General features: G+C 36.7%; 2 protein-coding genes across 2 annotated transcripts; both read left to right on the plus strand.

Annotated features, from left to right (window-relative positions):
* Window positions 1–758: 758 nt before the first annotated feature.
* Window positions 759–10,515, plus strand: LOC121265077 (RRP12-like protein). Its single transcript, XM_041168539.1, has 18 exons — window positions 759–1,412; window positions 1,550–2,096; window positions 2,285–2,536; window positions 2,720–2,808; window positions 3,417–3,627; window positions 4,255–4,463; window positions 4,561–4,788; window positions 5,780–5,955; window positions 6,115–6,208; window positions 6,326–6,382; window positions 6,487–6,621; window positions 7,345–7,413; window positions 8,155–8,265; window positions 8,393–8,554; window positions 8,643–8,771; window positions 8,917–9,018; window positions 9,414–9,505; window positions 9,607–10,515. The coding sequence occupies exons 1-18, from the start codon at window positions 858–860 to the stop codon at window positions 9,995–9,997; spliced, it is 3,609 nt and encodes a 1,202-aa protein (XP_041024473.1). The 5' UTR covers window positions 759–857; the 3' UTR covers window positions 9,998–10,515.
* A 258-nt stretch (window positions 10,516–10,773) lies between these two features.
* On the plus strand, window positions 10,774–17,305 carry LOC121264763 (AP2-like ethylene-responsive transcription factor At2g41710). The gene is given in 14 exon segments (XM_041168064.1): window positions 10,774–10,851; window positions 11,194–11,270; window positions 11,272–11,303; window positions 12,165–12,216; window positions 12,420–12,505; window positions 12,665–12,673; window positions 12,783–12,830; window positions 13,007–13,047; window positions 13,339–13,416; window positions 13,491–13,537; window positions 14,200–14,258; window positions 14,429–14,675; window positions 16,912–17,039; window positions 17,160–17,305. Coding segments are annotated over 12 exon segments (699 nt in total). The 3' UTR covers window positions 14,521–14,675; window positions 16,912–17,039; window positions 17,160–17,305.
* Window positions 17,306–18,481: the final 1,176 nt, after the last annotated feature.

The following is an 18,481-nucleotide window of genomic DNA, read 5'->3' on the forward strand; positions in this document are numbered from 1 at the left end:
AAATGTTATGGTATTTAAGTGGTGCTGTGAAATACAATTGATTCTAACAATTTCATCCCTTTTAAACAAATACACTAATAAAAATTTATTATTATTATTATTATTATTATTATTATTATTACCGGACCCGAGACTTTTCAAAAGATCCTAGAATAATCTCCTAATTAGAGCATCTCTATTGGGTTCTCTAAAATTATTTTTTCTCTATAATTTGAGAAAAAATTTAGAGAATACTCTCAAAACCTCCCTTCATCCGTATTCCTATTTTAGAGAAGGTTTAGGGAATGAATATATTCATTTCCTAAATCACTTTTATCAATATTTTATGGTACCCAATCATCTACAATTTCTCTCATACTCATATTTATTGTAGTTTTAAATAATAGTTTTAAAAATAATTTAAATAACTACGAAAATATAAAAAATAAATTTAAAAAAAAATTAAATTCTTATTTAAAATATTCACTGGAGTAATAGTTTAAAATATAAAAAAAAAATATTGAGTAGTTATATTTGTAAATGAAAGTGAGAGAAAAAAATAATAAAGAAAGAATAGAAAAATATTATTTTAATAAAATAAGAAATAGATAGAAAATGAGATGCAGAAAATTTTTGAAAAATGAATAAAATTTAAAAAAAATTTAAAAAAAAATATTTTTTAACTAAATTATAGGAAATTTTATTAGAAACCTACGTGAATGCTCTAATTTCCTCTCCTCAAGCCCAAGACGAAAACTTCAACAAGCCTAACCCAAAACTTAACGCTCCGCACGAAATAGCGGCTAAACCAGAAACCCAAAATCCTAGAACACCCATCACTCCCCAAAACCCTCCTTAAACCCTTCACAACCTTACCAATGAAAAAACCGACCGAAACCCCAAGCACCATGCGGGAACGAGAGCGCAATCAGGAGCTTCAAGACCAACAAGAAGAACAATCGGAGCTGTTTAAAGGTGGCTCTGACTTTTGCCAACAGCTCATGGACCGCTACGCCAAGTCCTCCGCTCCGCAGCACCGCCACCTCATCGCCACTGCCGTTGCCATGCGCTCGATCCTGGCCTCCGAGTCCCTCCCCATGATCCCATCCGCCTACTTCGCTGCTGCCATCGACTCTGCGTCATCCAATTCCCGGACCTTGGACCCCACCGCCATCTCCGCGCTGTTGTCATTTTTGTCGATGGTGGTACCGCTGGTGCCGCCGCAGGGGATTGCAGCTCCAAAGGCGAGCGAAGCGGTGGGCGTGCTGGTAGGATTGGTTGGGAAGGAGAGGGAGGAGCTGGCCATGGCTAGTGTGAGAGCCATCGTGAAGTGTTTGGGGGTTTTGTTAGGGTTTTGTGATTTGCAGGATTGGGATTCTATCAACTTAGGGTTTGAAACGCTGTTGAATCTCGCGGTCGATCGGCGTCCAAAGGTATGGATATGTATATCTTATAGATCGTCGATTCCTGTTTACGTATGTGTATATATCGCTGAATGTGTTAATTGGATGAAAGATATAAAGCAAGTTAATGTAAATGTTTTATAGTTGTTTAAATTGCATCAATGCAGGTTAGGAGATGCGCTCAAGATTATCTTGAGAAGGTTTTTACGTCTTTAAAGTGTTTGGCTGTTGTCAAGGAAGCGAGCAAGTTGGTAATGTCTTTGCTCAAAAATCACATGCCCTTGGCAATCAAATTAAGTAGTTTGAGACCTGTAGATGGGTCAAAAGATGAAACATCTTCTGAACCCGAACATCTGGAGGTCCTTTATGTGTTAAATGTAGTGAAGATTAGTGTTCCCTATCTCTCGGCAAAAATCACTTCAAAAGTAATGTCAGAAATGTGTAAACTTGTGAGGTCGGACTTCTCACTGCTTACAAGGCACGTTTTTAAAATTATTGAAGCAATTTTTGAAACATCTAGAGTTGAAGTTGGTGTTCCGGAGATGGACAACATTGTGGATTCCCTTGCTTCTTACGTGTCTTTGGGAGATAGGAACCCCTTGGACACTGTTATATCTGCGGCAACCTTGTTAAAACGTGCTCTGGATGTACTTCATGATGGAGAACCAAGCTCGTGGACAAGAAGTCTTCCTCTTGTTTGTGAATCTTTAGCAGGTATGCTTTTCAGAAAGCCTTCGAGAAATTACAATCTAAAGTTTAATGTAGCAATATAACTAATAAAAGAAGCTCTTGATGGTCGTTACATACCATCTCTCTCTCTGCCCCCCTTCCCCCCTCCTCTGTTGGCTTATTCATCTATGTTTTTCAATACTTATTCTGATTCATGCTGCCAATACATTTAGGTCTTCTAAATTCTGAGGCTAGCACAGCATCACAGACTTCAAGTATCTTGAAAGACTTGCTCAGTCACCACGTGGATCCTAAATCTTTCTCAACTCCCAAAGATAAACAATTTGACAATGAATGTCAGGAGAGCATGGAAGCTAGTGCAATGAAATCGATATGTGCTATCTTTGAGAATACCCTTAGTGCTATTGATGGCGTTCCAAATGAGCATATTTTAGGCGTCATATCTGTTTTGTTCCTCAAGCTTGGTATGTATATGCCATTTATTACTATATTCTGTAGCATAATGTTGTCTTTAGAAAATTTTACTAAGTTCAATTTGTAAATTCTGCAACTTCTTGTTCAGATCTATGTTGCAGCTGTTTGTGAGAAACACTAGTAATTTTAATGACACTACAATTTTTGCTCAGATTATGCTTTTTTGGTTACAGGAGAGAGGTCATTTGTTTTTATGAAGAATATAGCTCTTAAACTTGCTGACTTGATTCTTCATAGTGGTGGCACATCCTACAATAACCATGTAAGTTGATGGATTTCCTTCTAACTTTATCCATCTGTTAAGGGAACCGGCACGAAATGACAACTCAAATATAAAGTATGTTTGGTTTTGTTCTCATCTACCCAAAACTCAAAATTTTGGGGACTATCATTCACCAAGTCGATGCTAGTCTTTTGACCTTATAGTGAACTGGATTTTGTTATTTGTATTTATGATTTTCCCCCAAGAAGTTCTCCTCATCTTAGGTTATTGGTGTGAAAGTGGTATGGAATGGCAAGAAGAAGCCCTTGGATTTTCATTGTTTGTGTATCCACCTGGGGAAGATATTGGGGTTTTTCTACCAACTGAGATTTTGTTACATCTAGCATAGTTTCTATATGTCTTTGCGAATTATTAGATTGTAAATTGTTAACAGCTTAAGCAACTCATTGGATTTATTATTACCACACTATAATCTGGATCTGCAAGGTTCCTTATGAATGTTATTGATTTATAACTTTCATTTTTGAACTTCTGCTTGACTTTTCTTTATGGTAAGCTTAAAATCTATAGCTAGCAAGCACATGAGTTAATTGAAATTGGTGTCCGCTAATAATTGATTGACATCTTTCTACTCCAATGATACACAGCTTCAGAACTGTATTGGATCTGCTGTAATTGCCATGGGACCAGAGAGGATACTGACACTTCTACCTATCTCCCTTCACGCTGATGACTTCACTTGTATGAACCTTTGGTTGGTACCTATTTTAAAAGACTATGTTGTTGGAGCATCATTGAGGTACTATATGGAGCATATTGTGCCTCTTGCAAAATCTTTTGAGAGGGCTAGTCGTAAAGGTATTCCATAACTTTATAAAGGGACTCCATCCTTTATTTTGATTATGCCACAGTTTCTCTTGTTTCGGTGATCTGAAAATTAAGTAGAAGTGTGTGACTCTTTTCTGCATGTCCACATTACTGCTGCTTCCTGAGATGGAACATACGCTATCTCCACCTTACTAAAGCTTGAACTACCAATCTCTAATGCTGAAATTCCTTTTGACATTTGATATATTAAGCTACAGCTTATTGGTTCTTGCTGTCTGAAGATATTGAGCATTTATATATTCATGTTACCAGAGCCTTTTGGTATTTTTGGAGTAAAAAATCTACTCAGTAATTATGAACTTCAAAGTGTTTCTCTTGTTTAACCTCTTTTACTGATAAAAAAAATTATGAACTTAGAAGTTTCTGTCCTTATCAGTGTCCTTCCTCATATTCACACCATATTTTGTTTCAATGATTTCCATCTTAGCTGTAGTTTATAGTTGTCATCCATTTAACCAATCCACGAAGTCCCATATACTCGGGCAATGCCTATTATCATCAGTAAAATTCTTGCTTACTGAAAAAAAAGCGAATTTAGATGTGTAATACTCTCTGACCTATCTATCCTTTTTTTTTTTTTTTTCTCTTCTTTTCCAGCTAAGAAGTTAGCAATCAGTACTGATAAAAAGAAGTTAGCAATCAGTCAAGATCTGCAGGCACATGCGCATGACCTCTGGGGACTACTGCCTGGATTTTGTCGTCGTCCAACTGATACTTACCAAAATATTGGACCTTTGGCTGAGATATTAATTCCTTTCCTAAAGAAGGACTCATTCATGCATGAAAATATTGCCATTGCATTACAGGTGCTCTCTCCTTTACAATGTTTGGGGCCTGGGTGTTTATTTGATGCTTATTGTTTTATTATATTATCTTTAATGCATTTGTTGGCTTGTTGAGTAGGTTCTCGTGTCTCAAAACAAAAATGTTCTTAGCCCTAGAAGAGATGCCGAACAACCAAATTTGTTTGCAGTAAAAGACTTTGACGTGGAGATTGGGAATGTTCCCACTTATTCAGAGAAGACAGCAACCAAAAACTTCAGGGCCTTGAAATCGTGTTCAACAGAGTTGCTCAAGGCTCTAACAGACTTATTTGTTGATTCACGTCCTGAGAAGCGCTCATATCTAAAGGTTCTCCTTTTGTCACTCAGTGAAGTCGTATTTATAGTATTGATTAATGTTATCTCAGTCTCCCCTTTCCTTTAATTAATGCACATATTTGCAATATTTATCCATAAAACAATTAAATTTCTTCAATGTAGCCATGGAGAGCTGGACCCTTCATGAATCTTTGCAACTTCTTTCACAGTTTTGTACCGCTTTGATTGCCTTTTTAGCCTTTATTTCCTTTTTTATGTCCTTGTTTTTATAAGATAATTGTTGTTAATGATAAAAAAAGGCACTATCTAAGTACATTGAGTGTATCAGATATACCTAACTAGAGAAAGTAAAAAGATCAAGAAAATCCTGAAAACTAAAGCTAGGGAAACATAAATGGCAGCCATCTACAAGTATAGAGTGTTAAGGAATAAAGCTTTGGGTTCCATCCCCTTTTTAGTTTTGTGACCCTTTAAATTGTTACTACTTGTTTATGGTACAGACAGGTGCCAACTATCAACCTTACCTGATACTGCCTGATTTTGGGGAGTTGTGATCACTCCATGATGGTAATAAACACAAGTTCAATTACTACCAACATTGACATGCCAACCTAATCTGTTCTTTAGGTGAACCTGCGAGGCCAAACACTTCATACTGGGTTCTTGGAGAATCCAGACAGAATTCGATATCTACCAGCGTATTTGGAGAGTAAAAATTTTTTTTTTTTTTGGAATAAATTTTCATCAAACCATTACACTTGGTAATTGACCTAAAACAGCGTATAGGTTTCCAAATTGCTAAAATTCCCTGTCAGTAATAATAATTACTTAAATATGTCTATATGTGTGGTCTTTTGATTTTATATCAATTTTTATGGAATTTTAACCCTTTTATGGTTTGAGATTGGTGCTAACTATCATGTACATTCTGAAATTCGTTTTGGTCAAGCTTTCTATTGGCAGTATTACATATTAGTTAATATCTAAATACCAGAAAATATCTCTTGTTCTTATTTTCTCAGGATGCCATTGGATGCTTGGCTTCTATTACGGATTCTTCATTAATAAAAAAGATTCTCATGTCATTATTCGAGAGATTTCAGTTCATAGATGGTGAGGGAGAATTTGAAAAGTGTAACCAAGTGTTGATTGATAAAGAACAAGGCAATCTAAGTAGTGCAGAGAAAGATGTTCAGAGGTAAATGTGACTGTTTGCATAGTTTAAAATTGGGTTATCAGCCAACTTGGAGTCTACGGAATTGATACTGTATAGAATGTTACAACATTTTTTTTTTCACTTTCTTGTAATGAAATAGGTTGATGATGTAGTTTTTAGTTAATGTGGTTATTCTTTCAGGTGTGTAATGATGGAGCTAGCATCATCTTTTGTTGGAGGAGCCAAAGAGGATCTTATTGATCTTATCTATAAATTTATTAAGCATACTTTTCAGGTATATTATAGAAACTAAATACCTCAGTGACATGGTTTGTGTCACTACCAATTCTATTATTTCTATGAGTAATGGATGTGGTCTAGTCTAAACTATTCGTCAATCTTTGGTTTATAGGCAACTGATGAGACTGGGCATCGTGAAGCATATCATACCATGAGCAGAATTCTAGAGGTTGATGTTGGCATCACAGTTCTCGTAATGTTAATTATTTTTGGTGCCTGATATCCTTCCTTATGGATGCAATTTTGTCTAATTTGTCTTATCCAATGGTACAGGAGCATGCTTGGTTTTCTTCATCTCGATTAAGTGAGCTGAGTTCGTTGTTACTCGATCTCAAGTCTCCTGTTGATATTGCATCTATTAGAGATCGCTTTGCATGTTTCCACGTTCTAATGGTTCACACGCTGAAGGTAAAGAGTTAGCAAAGGAAATGATAAACTTAGTTTTTAGGATGGCGTAGTTGTATGCTTGTTCTGTAGTAGTAGAGGTCAGTTTGCTTTTCTGTTACACTGATTATATGATTGTTTAATGAATAACTGTATATTAGAGGCTCCTTGGTGCTCTTTCTAGCTTTGGTTTCATCTTTCCCCAGTTTAATCTCTTTCTCCACTTCTATTATTGAAAAAATATTATCAAATTCAAACACATAAAAAATTAATGTTAAATGTAATTATTTTTCTCTAACTTCTTTTCTGTTGTCTTAATTATCGAGTCTTGAGACCAAGGCAATGTATCCATCCAAATTTCAATTTTTTTGGCATTCTTATGGGATGCCTATCATGCAACTGGTCAAGGATAACAACCGCTACTTTTCGGCATGCTAAGACAGAGTCACAGAAGTGTATTCAGAAAAGGAAAAAAATAATAGAAATAGAATAATCGTGTAGCAAAAACTAACTTGAAGGTTGTATGGGCGAATTGATAAAAATCTGTGCTTTCAACTCATTAGATACATTTATTTTTTACAAGTAATACAAAAATTAGGTACATCATGTATGGCTTGTCGATTCCTTACAAACATCTCTACTTTTGCCACACATGTGAAGCAGCAGCCCTCTCTGTACAGTGTACATTTTAGATGGCTGTTGAGTTTCTAACACTATTTTTGTTATACCTTCCTAAATGCTGTGCAGATGAGCCTGGAGGAGGAGAATACAAGGGCTTTTCTTTTTCTGAATGAGATTATACTCACCTTAAAGGAAGTAAGAGCTACTACTTCAAGAAGCTTGATGTTTTGCCTATGCTTTATCCAAACTTTTATTTAGGGCCAAGCTGAATCTCGCTCTCTGTGAAGTTAATGTTATGTTTCTCAAGGTTACATCTAAAACAGAAGTACCAGTTGGAAATCTCTTGGTAAACTTTGGGCTTGACCTTGTGTACATAAGCATAATAAAATGCCTACACCTCTTAACCACCAAAATATTTTTAATTTGCTGAAGTTGCATAAAATCACATTATGCCTCTCAATACAAATGAGATAAAAAACCCTAATTAGTAACTTGTTTAACCCCAGGCTCTTAAGAAGCAGAACTTCAAAATCATAAAGAACTTGTCTGGGTCCAATTTTATAAATGAACCCCATACATGAAAAGCTTCAAGTTGCTAAAACTGAAATGATTTCAATCACAGCAACTTTACCTTTCCTCCAATGGCTGCATCATTCTCCCCAGTCAGGAAGAAAAGCTTGGCCTCAAGTTTTGGAGTCAGATTACAAGTCCTTGAACTGAGTAAAAGCTCTGATTTGATTAATTGTTTCTGGATGATAACTTGAGAGTTTGGTATTGTTGGGACTGCACCGGGATATTTCTTTTTCTTTTTTGTACTTTTTTTTAGCCTGATCTGGTATTCTCTATTAATTCCTTTATTTTTGTTTTCAGCAATAGTTGTTGACTTCACAATGCAAGAGGTGTACTAATAATATGTGCATGCTTCTTAATATATAGGGTCAGGAAGAAGCTAGAAAAGCTGCTTATGATGTACTTCTTATGATAAGTTCCAGTTTAAGAGACTCACCATCTGTTTCTGATCCACCCTATAATAAGCTGATTAGCATGGTAAGGGCATGAAGGATTCGGCATTGAATGTCTGATTTTATGTGATGGTTTAACTGTTGGTCCTTTGGTATATCACCAGTTTCGCAGCTTCTTTCTTCTTTAATAACTAATGATTTACAACATTCAGATAATGGGCTATCTTTCTGGTTCATCCCCTCATATAAAGAGTGGGGCAGTGTCTGCCTTGTCAGGATTGGTATATAAGGACGCTGATATATGTCTTTCCGTGCCTGACCTGGTACCTTCTATTTTATCGTTGCTGCATAGCAAAGCTGTGGAAGTTATAAAGGTGAGATTTCTCTTACTCAGTTGTTCCTCATTCAGGTGTTGGTTCAGTGTTTCTTTTTATGCTGATGTGATGACTGCGTATTCAACAGGCTGTTTTGGGTTTTGTGAAAGTACTAGTCTCCTGCTTAGAAGCCAATGGCCTGCGGAGTCTTCTTTCTGAAATCGTCAATGAAGTTCTCCGATGGTCATCTGTCTCCAGACATCACTTTAGAGAAAAGGCACATGCAAATTTAGCATTAACCTTTTTCCATAATAAATGAGTACTTGTTAGTGAGAGAGAGAAAGAGAGGGGAGGGGGGAGGATATGGATATTTGCCCTGCCTTGTTAATCTTCATACATATGCATGTTTATTTTATCTACAGGTCACTGTCATAATGGAGATAATGTTACGGAAGTGTGGCTCTGCAGCAGTGGGGTCAGTGACTCCAGAGAAATATAAGAGTTTTCTTAAGACTGTTGTTGAGGTAATTTTTCATTTTCTCTTTGGCCTATTTTTTTTCTAGATTTCTCTGTTTTAGAGAGAGAGAGAGAGAGTACTTGTTCAAGCAATTGGATGACAGAAACAGAGCTAGATCATAGACTTCATGTCAATAGATAATTGGGCCTTGTTTTAAGAGGTGGATTACTGATGAAATGCATTAGAATAAGCCACATGCTTCTACAACTTTAGAAATATCTGCTGCAGACATTTTTCCCTTAATAAATGAGCATTGTGGGTTTAAACCTATTGAATCTATTGTACCTGTGACCGAAATTTTTGTTTGAGTTTTTGTTTGGGAGTTCATTTGAAGTGAATTTGATGAACAGTCGTATTCCAATATATGATAGAAAATCCTGTCCATGGCATATCTTATTGCAGAACCGCCATAACAAAACAAATTCTAAAGAATCTGGCAGTGGCGATACGGAAATGATGCCTGCATATTCATCTACTAAGGCTTCTGATTCCATGTACGACTGCATAATTTTCTTTTGTCAATCTATTGTTTTCAGATTCAGATCCTCATGGTCTCATTACCGCTGAACTCCCTTATTTTACATGTTGTTTTTAGGCCAGAGAAAAGGAAACACAAAAAACTGGCTTATCCGTCCAAGGAATATGGTTCAGGAGAACAAAGGAAGGCGAAGAGGGAGAAGGAAAATAATGCCCACACCCCTGGCTCAAACAAAGGCCACTGGTCTAATGGTAGTAGTAGCGGTTTAAGATCAACTAACAGAGAGATGCATTCTGATAATGCAAAATCAATAAAGGGTCAGTCAGAAGGAAGACTAAAAAAGAGCCAGAGGGGTTACAACGCTGGTCCGATGATTGGTAAAAAGAGAAAACAGATGGAGTTGACAAACATGAAGAAAGATGAAGCCAGAGTTACTACACATTCTAGCGCTTCCAAATCACACAAACGCCAGAATTTAGGGAGGAAAAGATTGAAAATCAACAAATGAGTGACAATGTGCACAAATCTGAATAGCAATTGCTTTTGTGAAGCACAACAAGAGTTCGGTACAATCTCCTTGTACTGCTGTAAGTGTAGATGTACGTTCATGGAGGAGGAGGAGGAGGAGAGCAAGCCACTTATATTTTTGCCAGTAAGGCCTTTTCTCACAGAACTGCAGAGATCAAGAAGGAAATCTAGAATAAGAGAGGGATAGGATCCGTTGATCTTTCTAAAGATGGGCTTCTGGCAGTGCTGAAATGAGCAAATGTCATCACTTCTGGTCAAGCGCATTAAGTGTACCTGTTGATGCTTGTGGCTGGTTGGAAGGATAACTCTACATGGATGTTGCAAGGAAGGCGTAATGTATACATATTTGTGTCTGTTAGTCTGCAAGAGCAGTGTCTGTGTTGCGTGCTCATTTCCCCTATTTCCAATCCGGCGATCCCTAATCTCATTTGTAGGATACTTTCTAGGGGTCTCATTCCCCTCTAAATTATTAAACAAAAGCTTGCCGATTGAATTTTACCGAGTGATTCAGTACACTCATTTTTCATAGTTTATAGAAACGAAGGCCTCCTTTACGTGATAACACATCAAATAAATCAAATAAATATATGAAAATATTACTATTTTTTTTTAAATAAAAAATTTTGTAATCATTAATATTCTGATATTCATATTAAGACAAGTTTGTGACTTTTTAGTTAATATATTTTTTTTTATTGTAATATGATCTGTCAGATTTTTCCATCAAATTTATTCGAATATTAGAATAATGGTATAATGGTACGTGGAGGACCGAGGCGGCCCCCAAATGATATTGAGGGCAAAATGTCTTTCAACAGGGATAACACTGCCTTGGTCTTTCCACTACCAACTTTAAAACTCTCTCGTTTTACGCAATTAGCCTCCCTTCCCATCCTAGCCGTTACACCTTTTTTACCCACACGATCCTCAGAATCTCCGATTCTCCTCCGCGCCTCCGTAAATCCTCGTCCGAATATATACGTAAATTCAACACCGCCAACACTCCGTAGTTTTCATCCTCCACTGTCACTCAAAAAAAGCAACACAAAAATAATACCGAATCCAAACTCTGCAAACGAATCGACACTCTAGATTACACTCTGTCACTCTCGTATAATTAGGATTTCGATTCTGCCATGGCTTTGTTGTCCTTTGATCCTGGTTTGAATTTGGAAGCCAGTGGTGGTGGCTGCAGCAGCGGCAGTGATACCTAACGATCAGTTGTTTCTGTACAGAGGATTTAAGAAATCGAAGGAGAGGGTGTACGGCTAAGGAGCGCATCAGTAAAATTCTGTTATACGCTGCAGGTTACGGAGCTATGGAGTTACGAGATGAAGAGAACGATAGAGAGAAGGAGATATGTGTGGCGGCTAAGAGCATTGGCAATGGCATTGCAAGTCTAAAGTTTGGTTAGAATCTTAACTTTTGGCTATAATATTAATTTTTGACTAGTTGAGTCTACGTTAGACTAGTCATTATAAAATTAAAATAATAATATAATATAATTTTTTTAATTTATTTTAATTTTTTTTTGTAAATACAATTTATATATTTCTTAAATCTTCATATTTTGTAGAAATAATGTGCATGCTATGCATGTTTTACCATTCAAAAAGAGAGAAGTGATGAAATAATTAAATATTACTTTCTATTGTGAATAGTAGCTAGTTATGTTTGAAGAGGACTTAAGATTTACTATTCATCAAGTCTTAAGCTTTGGATCATTGGCTAGTTTAATGTAGAGATTTTTTCTCATATTTAGCTAAAGTTTAGACTTACGTTAATATTTGGCTAGTCTATTACCAATACTATAAGAAGGGAAAGTGTAGTTTAGAAGACCTAGAAGAAATGATGGCTCATGGGCTTAATGGAAGACTTACGTGTTGGGCTTTGACCCAACTATTATATGTTAATTCATTTCTATGTAAGAAAGATCCACAAGCCCGTGTAATAAGGGCAGTTTAGTACTTTACTTATTTTAGTATATAGCCTAACGGACTATGCTGAAAGAAGTATCCAGAATATTTCTACGTTGGTTCAGTTACAATTTGGAGGCGCTCCCTCGAAGAGAGCTTTATCAGAATTCAATATACATTTCCATTCCAATTTTCCTACTTAATTCATATATCCCACAGCTTGACTGTTACAAATTCCTCCCTGCGCAGCCGGAAAGCGCAGCTCCATCTACCGCGGAGCCACCAGGAACTGACCAGCTCGATATCAACTCAATTCAAATCCTTTTGGTTGAGGAGAAATATCACGGGGAGTCGGATTAATACTGCGCCTAGTATTTGAATTGGCGCGTGGAATTCGCTTTCTGTTGGTTTTTTTTTTTGAGCCTGTAGCTCTTTTGAATTTGAGTATTAGACTCGTCTTCTTTGTTTATAATGTTGATGAAACTAAAGGCATAGATGGACTGGACGTTTTGAAGCTCATCTTTGGGACAAGAGTGCCTGGAATTATAATCGGAATAAAAAGGGAAAACAAGGTCTCTCTCTCTCTCTCTCTCTCTCTCTCTCTCCCCCAAAAAAAATATATATATATATATTATCTGGCATTGTACCCAAAAGTTTCCCGTGTTGCTGACACCGTTTTAATTTTCTCCTGGTGTGCATGGAATGGCTGGTAACGCAAACTGTTATTCCAGTTTACTTCGGTAAGTTGGTGGCTTTAGCGTATATTTCCCTCTATTTTTTCTTTTATTTTGGGTAAACTTGAAATATCCCCGTATTTCAACGGATCGTTAGATCGCACGATGTATACAGGGGCATATGATGACGAGGAGGCTGCAGCCAGAGCTTATGATCTTGCTGTCTTATAATATGAAAAAATCTATTCATAATCTCAGGCACCACACATCACTTTTTTTTTTCCTCTTATCAAATGTGTGGTATATGAATAATGAGCAGAAAAATTCATTTAGTTTAAGAAAAATAAAACCAAAATTTTTTTTAAAAAAATGTGGTAGTGGGAATGATGGGTAGCAAAACTCTTAAAAAATTGGGGCCCCGCACTCTCATCAATTTTCCAGTGAGTTTTAAGCTCTTTGCACGGCAAAAATAAGCATCCTAGTTCCTTCTTTTTTTATTTGTTGTCCTTTTTCTTATCGCGTGAGAATGGAAATTTTCTTTTCCTCTAATTAATTTAGGTTTTATTTGCTAACCCCATCAACTCGGTTCTTAGATTTTGGATCATTAAGCATAATTCTAGTAGTTTAAAAGGAAAATGTCATCTTCCTATATTTCTTACTTGGTTCATACGATTCCATATCCACTTTTATAGTTCTATTTGAATGGGATATGTGTGCTGCAAGCCTGCAAGGTTACTGATTATACAAGGGATCTTGAAGAGATGCAGAATCTCTCGAGAGAAGAATACCTTGCATCTCTGTGGAGGCGTGTATAAACTTTTGTAAACATATTTTGTTAACTGAATTTGCACTGTTGCTTACATTTGATGCTGTCTGCAGAAAGAGTAGTGGTTTCTCAAGGGGAATTTCAAAATATCGTGGGCTTTCCAGGTAATTACATGCGTGCAAGATATTTAACAGAATGTTTTTCCCAAGGAATGCTTGTTTGGTGAATATTAAGAACCTCGCGTGGATGTTTTTATTAATCACTTGGGAGTTGTATGCACCTCCCCCCTTCCCCCAAGCTTTCACAGTTCATGGAGAAACTACCTGAGATCATTTATCATTGAGTCGGACAAAATGATAGCATGCGTTATACACTTTCTGTTGTATACTTTGCTATTATGATTTGATTAAGAAGAGAGTTTCTGTAATGATCTTCTCTGAAGTTCCATTTATCTTTTCTTTAATGAGATCTAATTATAAGCATGATATTCCCTGAAAAAATAAACAAGTTATGACTAATGATCTTATGCTTATGCACCTCCCCCCTTCCCCAAGCTTTCACAGTTCATGGAGAAACTACCTGAGATCATTTATCATTGAGTCGGACAAAATGATAGCATGCATTATACACTTTCTGTTGTATACTTTGCTATTATGATTTGATTAAGAAGAGAGTTTCTGTAATGATCTTCTCTGAAGTTCCATTTATCTTTTCTTTAATGAGATCTAATTATAAGCATGATATTCCCTGAAAAAATAAACAAAGTTATGACTAATGATCTTATGCTTTTGCTTTCTTTTTGACACTTGGTTCCATCACAAAGCAGTCGATGTAAGCCATTTAGCCAGCTGGCTGGATCTGAGTACTTGACCAGTATGCATTACAGTAAGTTCTGACAAACTTTATGTTCAAGCAAAATTTTATACGAATATGAGAGTGCTACAAATTCACCTAAGCCTTGAAGACTCCATCTTCATCCGAATGATCTTATTTCTTCCACCCATGCTTGTTCCCAAAGTCTCGCTAACTATATAACTATTCTAACTTATTCTAAGGTGCATGCGATGATCCAGCAGCAGAAGGTGAATATTTAGCCAGTTTCTGCAATGAAAGAAAGATTGACTTGACAACTGGCATCATGTGGTAGGGGCCCAACAAAACCTGTCAGACAGATGCTGTGACAAAATCTTCAGAAGAAACAAAGCATTCTGGGGATATTGGTATGGAACTAACAACACTGGAACCGGAGTTCGTACCAGTTGCCGCGTTTGGGCATGTCCAATGAAGGGAGAAAGCATAAAGGTTCTACTGTCTCTGCCTTTAGCATCTTGTCACGGTCAGCTGCCTACAAGAGCTTGCAGGAGAAAGCATAAAAAAGGCAAGAAAATAGTGGTGATAACGATGTGAATGAAGACAAAACAATCATCCACAAGATGGACTTTGGCAAAGTAGTTGAGAAATCCACAAATCATGATGTTGGAACTGGGAGACTTGGAGTTGCACTCGGATTGAGTGGGGGGATTGTCTCTTAAGAGAAATGTGTATCCGTTGACTACCTTCTTATCTGCACTGCTTTTGACCAACTACAATACTGTCAAGTGTCGATCCCTTGGTAGATCCCATTCTCTGGACGTCTCTAGTTCCAGTTCTTCCTACTGGCCTTTCTCGTACAGCTGAGGTTGGTATATTCTTATGAGGGTTTTATCTCTTAAGCAGGACTGAAGAAATGACAACAATAATCCCATAAAGAATAATTTGAAAAAAAAAAAAAAGATAATCCCATCATTGCCAAAAATATCTGACAAGTAAAACATCATTGCTGTTATTAAATTTAGATAGGGTATGAGTTTGTGCCTCTCTTTTATAACGGTGTGACTAATTATCAATGATGTTACTAACTAATTATCAATAACGGTGTGCCTCCCTTCTGGAATCACAATGATACCCTTCCCCATACGAGTACCAAACTCAATCAGGTTCACAAACCTCCCAAACTCATTCTGTCATCTTTGGAACATAAAAACTCTATGACCTTCCCTTTTTGTCTGAAAAGATTCCTTTTTACCCGATAACCTCTGCCAATCCTCCACCACCTTTGCCATCCAAACTTAGACAACTTCCAGCTCCTCTCAGTAATACAAAAAAAGTTTCCACCTTCCCTACTAATCACGAACCTCTTTGCTTCAATCCAAAAACTACGCTCCATCTTCAACTAACTATTAGTAAAATTAAAGAAGAAAAAGGAAATCGAAACTGTAGAACAATAACAGAAAGATTAAGGATCATCCCTGGTGAGAACAACTTAAAACATTATGTTAAACATATATACTAGAACATCTTCCATTTTTTCAGCAAGCACAGTTCAGAACACGCTTATCAAACAAATTTCACAAAAATATCACACATCTACAAGGTGGGGGAAGGCAAGAGGATTCTTTTTTGGCATGATATTTGGGGTGGGGAATCAGCTCTCAAATCTGATTTTCCCTCTCTTTTTAGCATTGCAAGGGATCAAAATGCTGCTGTGGCAGATTATTTCCAACATACGGATAATAATATTCTGTGGAATGTTGATTTTATTAGAGAGGTAAATGACAGGGAAGTGAATGGTGTTTCTGATTTTTTGGGAAGAATTTATAATTCAAAAGTGATGCAGGGAAGAGAGGACAGTTTACTGTGGGACCATGCTGGAAAGTCCAGGTTTTCTGTTAGTTCTTTTTATAAGGTGCTGATTTGTCATTCTGGTCGTGCTTTCCCATGGAAAACCATTTGGAGAGTGAAGGTTCCTACTAAGGTGGTGTTTTTCAGTTGGGTGGTTGCTCTAGGGAAAGTTTTGACCACGGATAACTTTAGAAAACGTGATATTGCTGATTGGTGTGTCATGTGCAAGAAGGATGGTGAATCTGTAAATCAACTCTTTCTTCATTGTGAAGTGGCAAAGTCTTTATGTTATGAGGTTTTGAGTCGGACAGGTTTATATTGGGTGATGCCAAAGGAAGTTGTGGATCTTCTTGCATGTTGGAGAGGTTTTGTGTTTAATGTGGTCTATGTGGCTGGAAATGAATGGGGGATGTTTTGAAGAGAGAGCGTTCTCTTCGAGAACTTCGGAATTTTTTCTTTTCTACTTTGTGTTTGTGGGCTAGGATTTTTGTAAGGGATGATGATAATGTACTGAATCTGTTTTAGTCCTTTTCCTGCTTCTATAGTGTAGTACGTATTTCCTTTGTATACTTCCTATGTACTTGGGCTGTGCCTATTCTTGATAATAAAATCTCTTATTAATTGTTTAAAAAAAAAAATTATCAATGAAGGACAACAAGCAGTTTATCCCATCACCTTGTGAATTTAAATTTTATCGAACAATACAAGTTGGCAGGGACAATAAGTGGTCCATGAACTGTTTGAAAAACAATGATGATATGTCTCCCCGCAGCCCCAGGTGATTACTGCTGGGAAGATGGTGTAGGGGGAGGTACGTTCCCTTGCTCATTCACTATAGCCATTATCCCCATCAAAAGCTTATAACGTTGCAATGCAGGCTACAAAGACTGAGACCAGTTCAACTTACAACACTCTTCCATGGGGAGGAAGAGCAGCATATTCATTCTCTTTTTGTGCTACAATTTGGTGAAAGGTGGAAAATCAGCTTTGTCTTCTATCTGGAAGGTATGGCAATGCATTCTTAGCAAACACCAGAAAACATCTTATGAAAAGTATGGATAGCTTAATTTGTCTTCAGAATAGGGTTTTTATTATCTTTTGATGCCCCTTTTATTTAAACTCCAGATCCAGGGATACAGAAAGGAAATATAAATGTGTCTTAAAGTTTATACTGATGAAGAAAAATAGACGAGGAAATATGTCAGTCTTTCTTGAACATATTTGTACTGCAATAAGAGTATAAGCTCTGTGTAAGAACGTAGTTAGTTATAGCTTGCACAGATTGTTGTCTCTGCAGATGGTTTGTCTTCTTTTCTTCTCGGGATCCCCTTATTTCACACCCAAATTTAGTCAAATGATTGTGGCAGTACCAGCTCGCCATTGATGGAATGCTAGGGAACCTCCTCCTATTTCATTTGGAGCAGCCTTCATATTGCAGCTGACTCCATGCCTCTCTCTCTCTCTTTTGATAACGTGGCAGTGATGAGCTGGCACTATCATAATCATTTCATTTCTTCCATTGCCACCGAGTCAACTTCCTCCACTTACTAATTCAATTCCAGTAGAAAAATGAGTTTGGAATTCTATTATTATTTGTTTTTTGGTAAGTCAAAAATGCCGACGGAGATCATGCAACCTAGCAACTTAACCTACAATTAGGCTTGGGACATTTTTAGAGGCTAACCAGCTTGCTGGCTCAATGAATCGATCTTCTAAAGGAAAAGGAATAGAACTCTTCATTTTAAATTTTGTTATCTTCAATCACGCTCGCTTATGTAATACTGTTTAACTGTTTTCATATATTAATTACTTAAATTGCAGTCACTTAAAAAATGACATCTCAAATTAATATGACTCAGGTGACAAAATTTGTGATGAAAAATAAAATTTTTCAACTAATTTTATGAAAAAATATGAGGAAATATGAAAAATAAATAAATAAATTTGATTAGATTAAATACATGTGAGCCATGATATGAAATTTAAATGAGATTCATAAAATTGATAATGACATATATATATATATATATATATTACAAGATTGTGCGAGTAATTTGAAGTGGATGATGACACCCATGGGCCAAGGTAGATGTATCAACTATGGAAGTGGATGTGCAAGATGTGCACAATGGCCTACCATAAGGCCCAATCAATTTCTTTTCTTTTTTTCCCATTTTTGATTCATGGGTTTTGAAGGAAAAGGATTGATAACGCAGTCCTAACCAATTTACAAAGTCCAAAGGGGATGTACTCATTGTGGTCCAAGACATCAACAGATAGAGAAGGGACTGGAGCAGGAGCACTGCAGGCCTTGATTATCCAAGACATCAAAGCAGAAATCAAGAATCTTCCAACTTGGTCGTTTCAGCATGTCTCTAGAATTTCTAATAGTATTGCCCATTGTTTAGCAAAGGATGCTGTATTAAAGAGGAACTAGTTTGATTACT

Source organism: Juglans microcarpa x Juglans regia, chromosome 5D (assembly GCF_004785595.1).
Source record: "Juglans microcarpa x Juglans regia isolate MS1-56 chromosome 5D, Jm3101_v1.0, whole genome shotgun sequence".
NCBI lineage: Eukaryota > Viridiplantae > Streptophyta > Magnoliopsida > Fagales > Juglandaceae > Juglans > Juglans microcarpa x Juglans regia.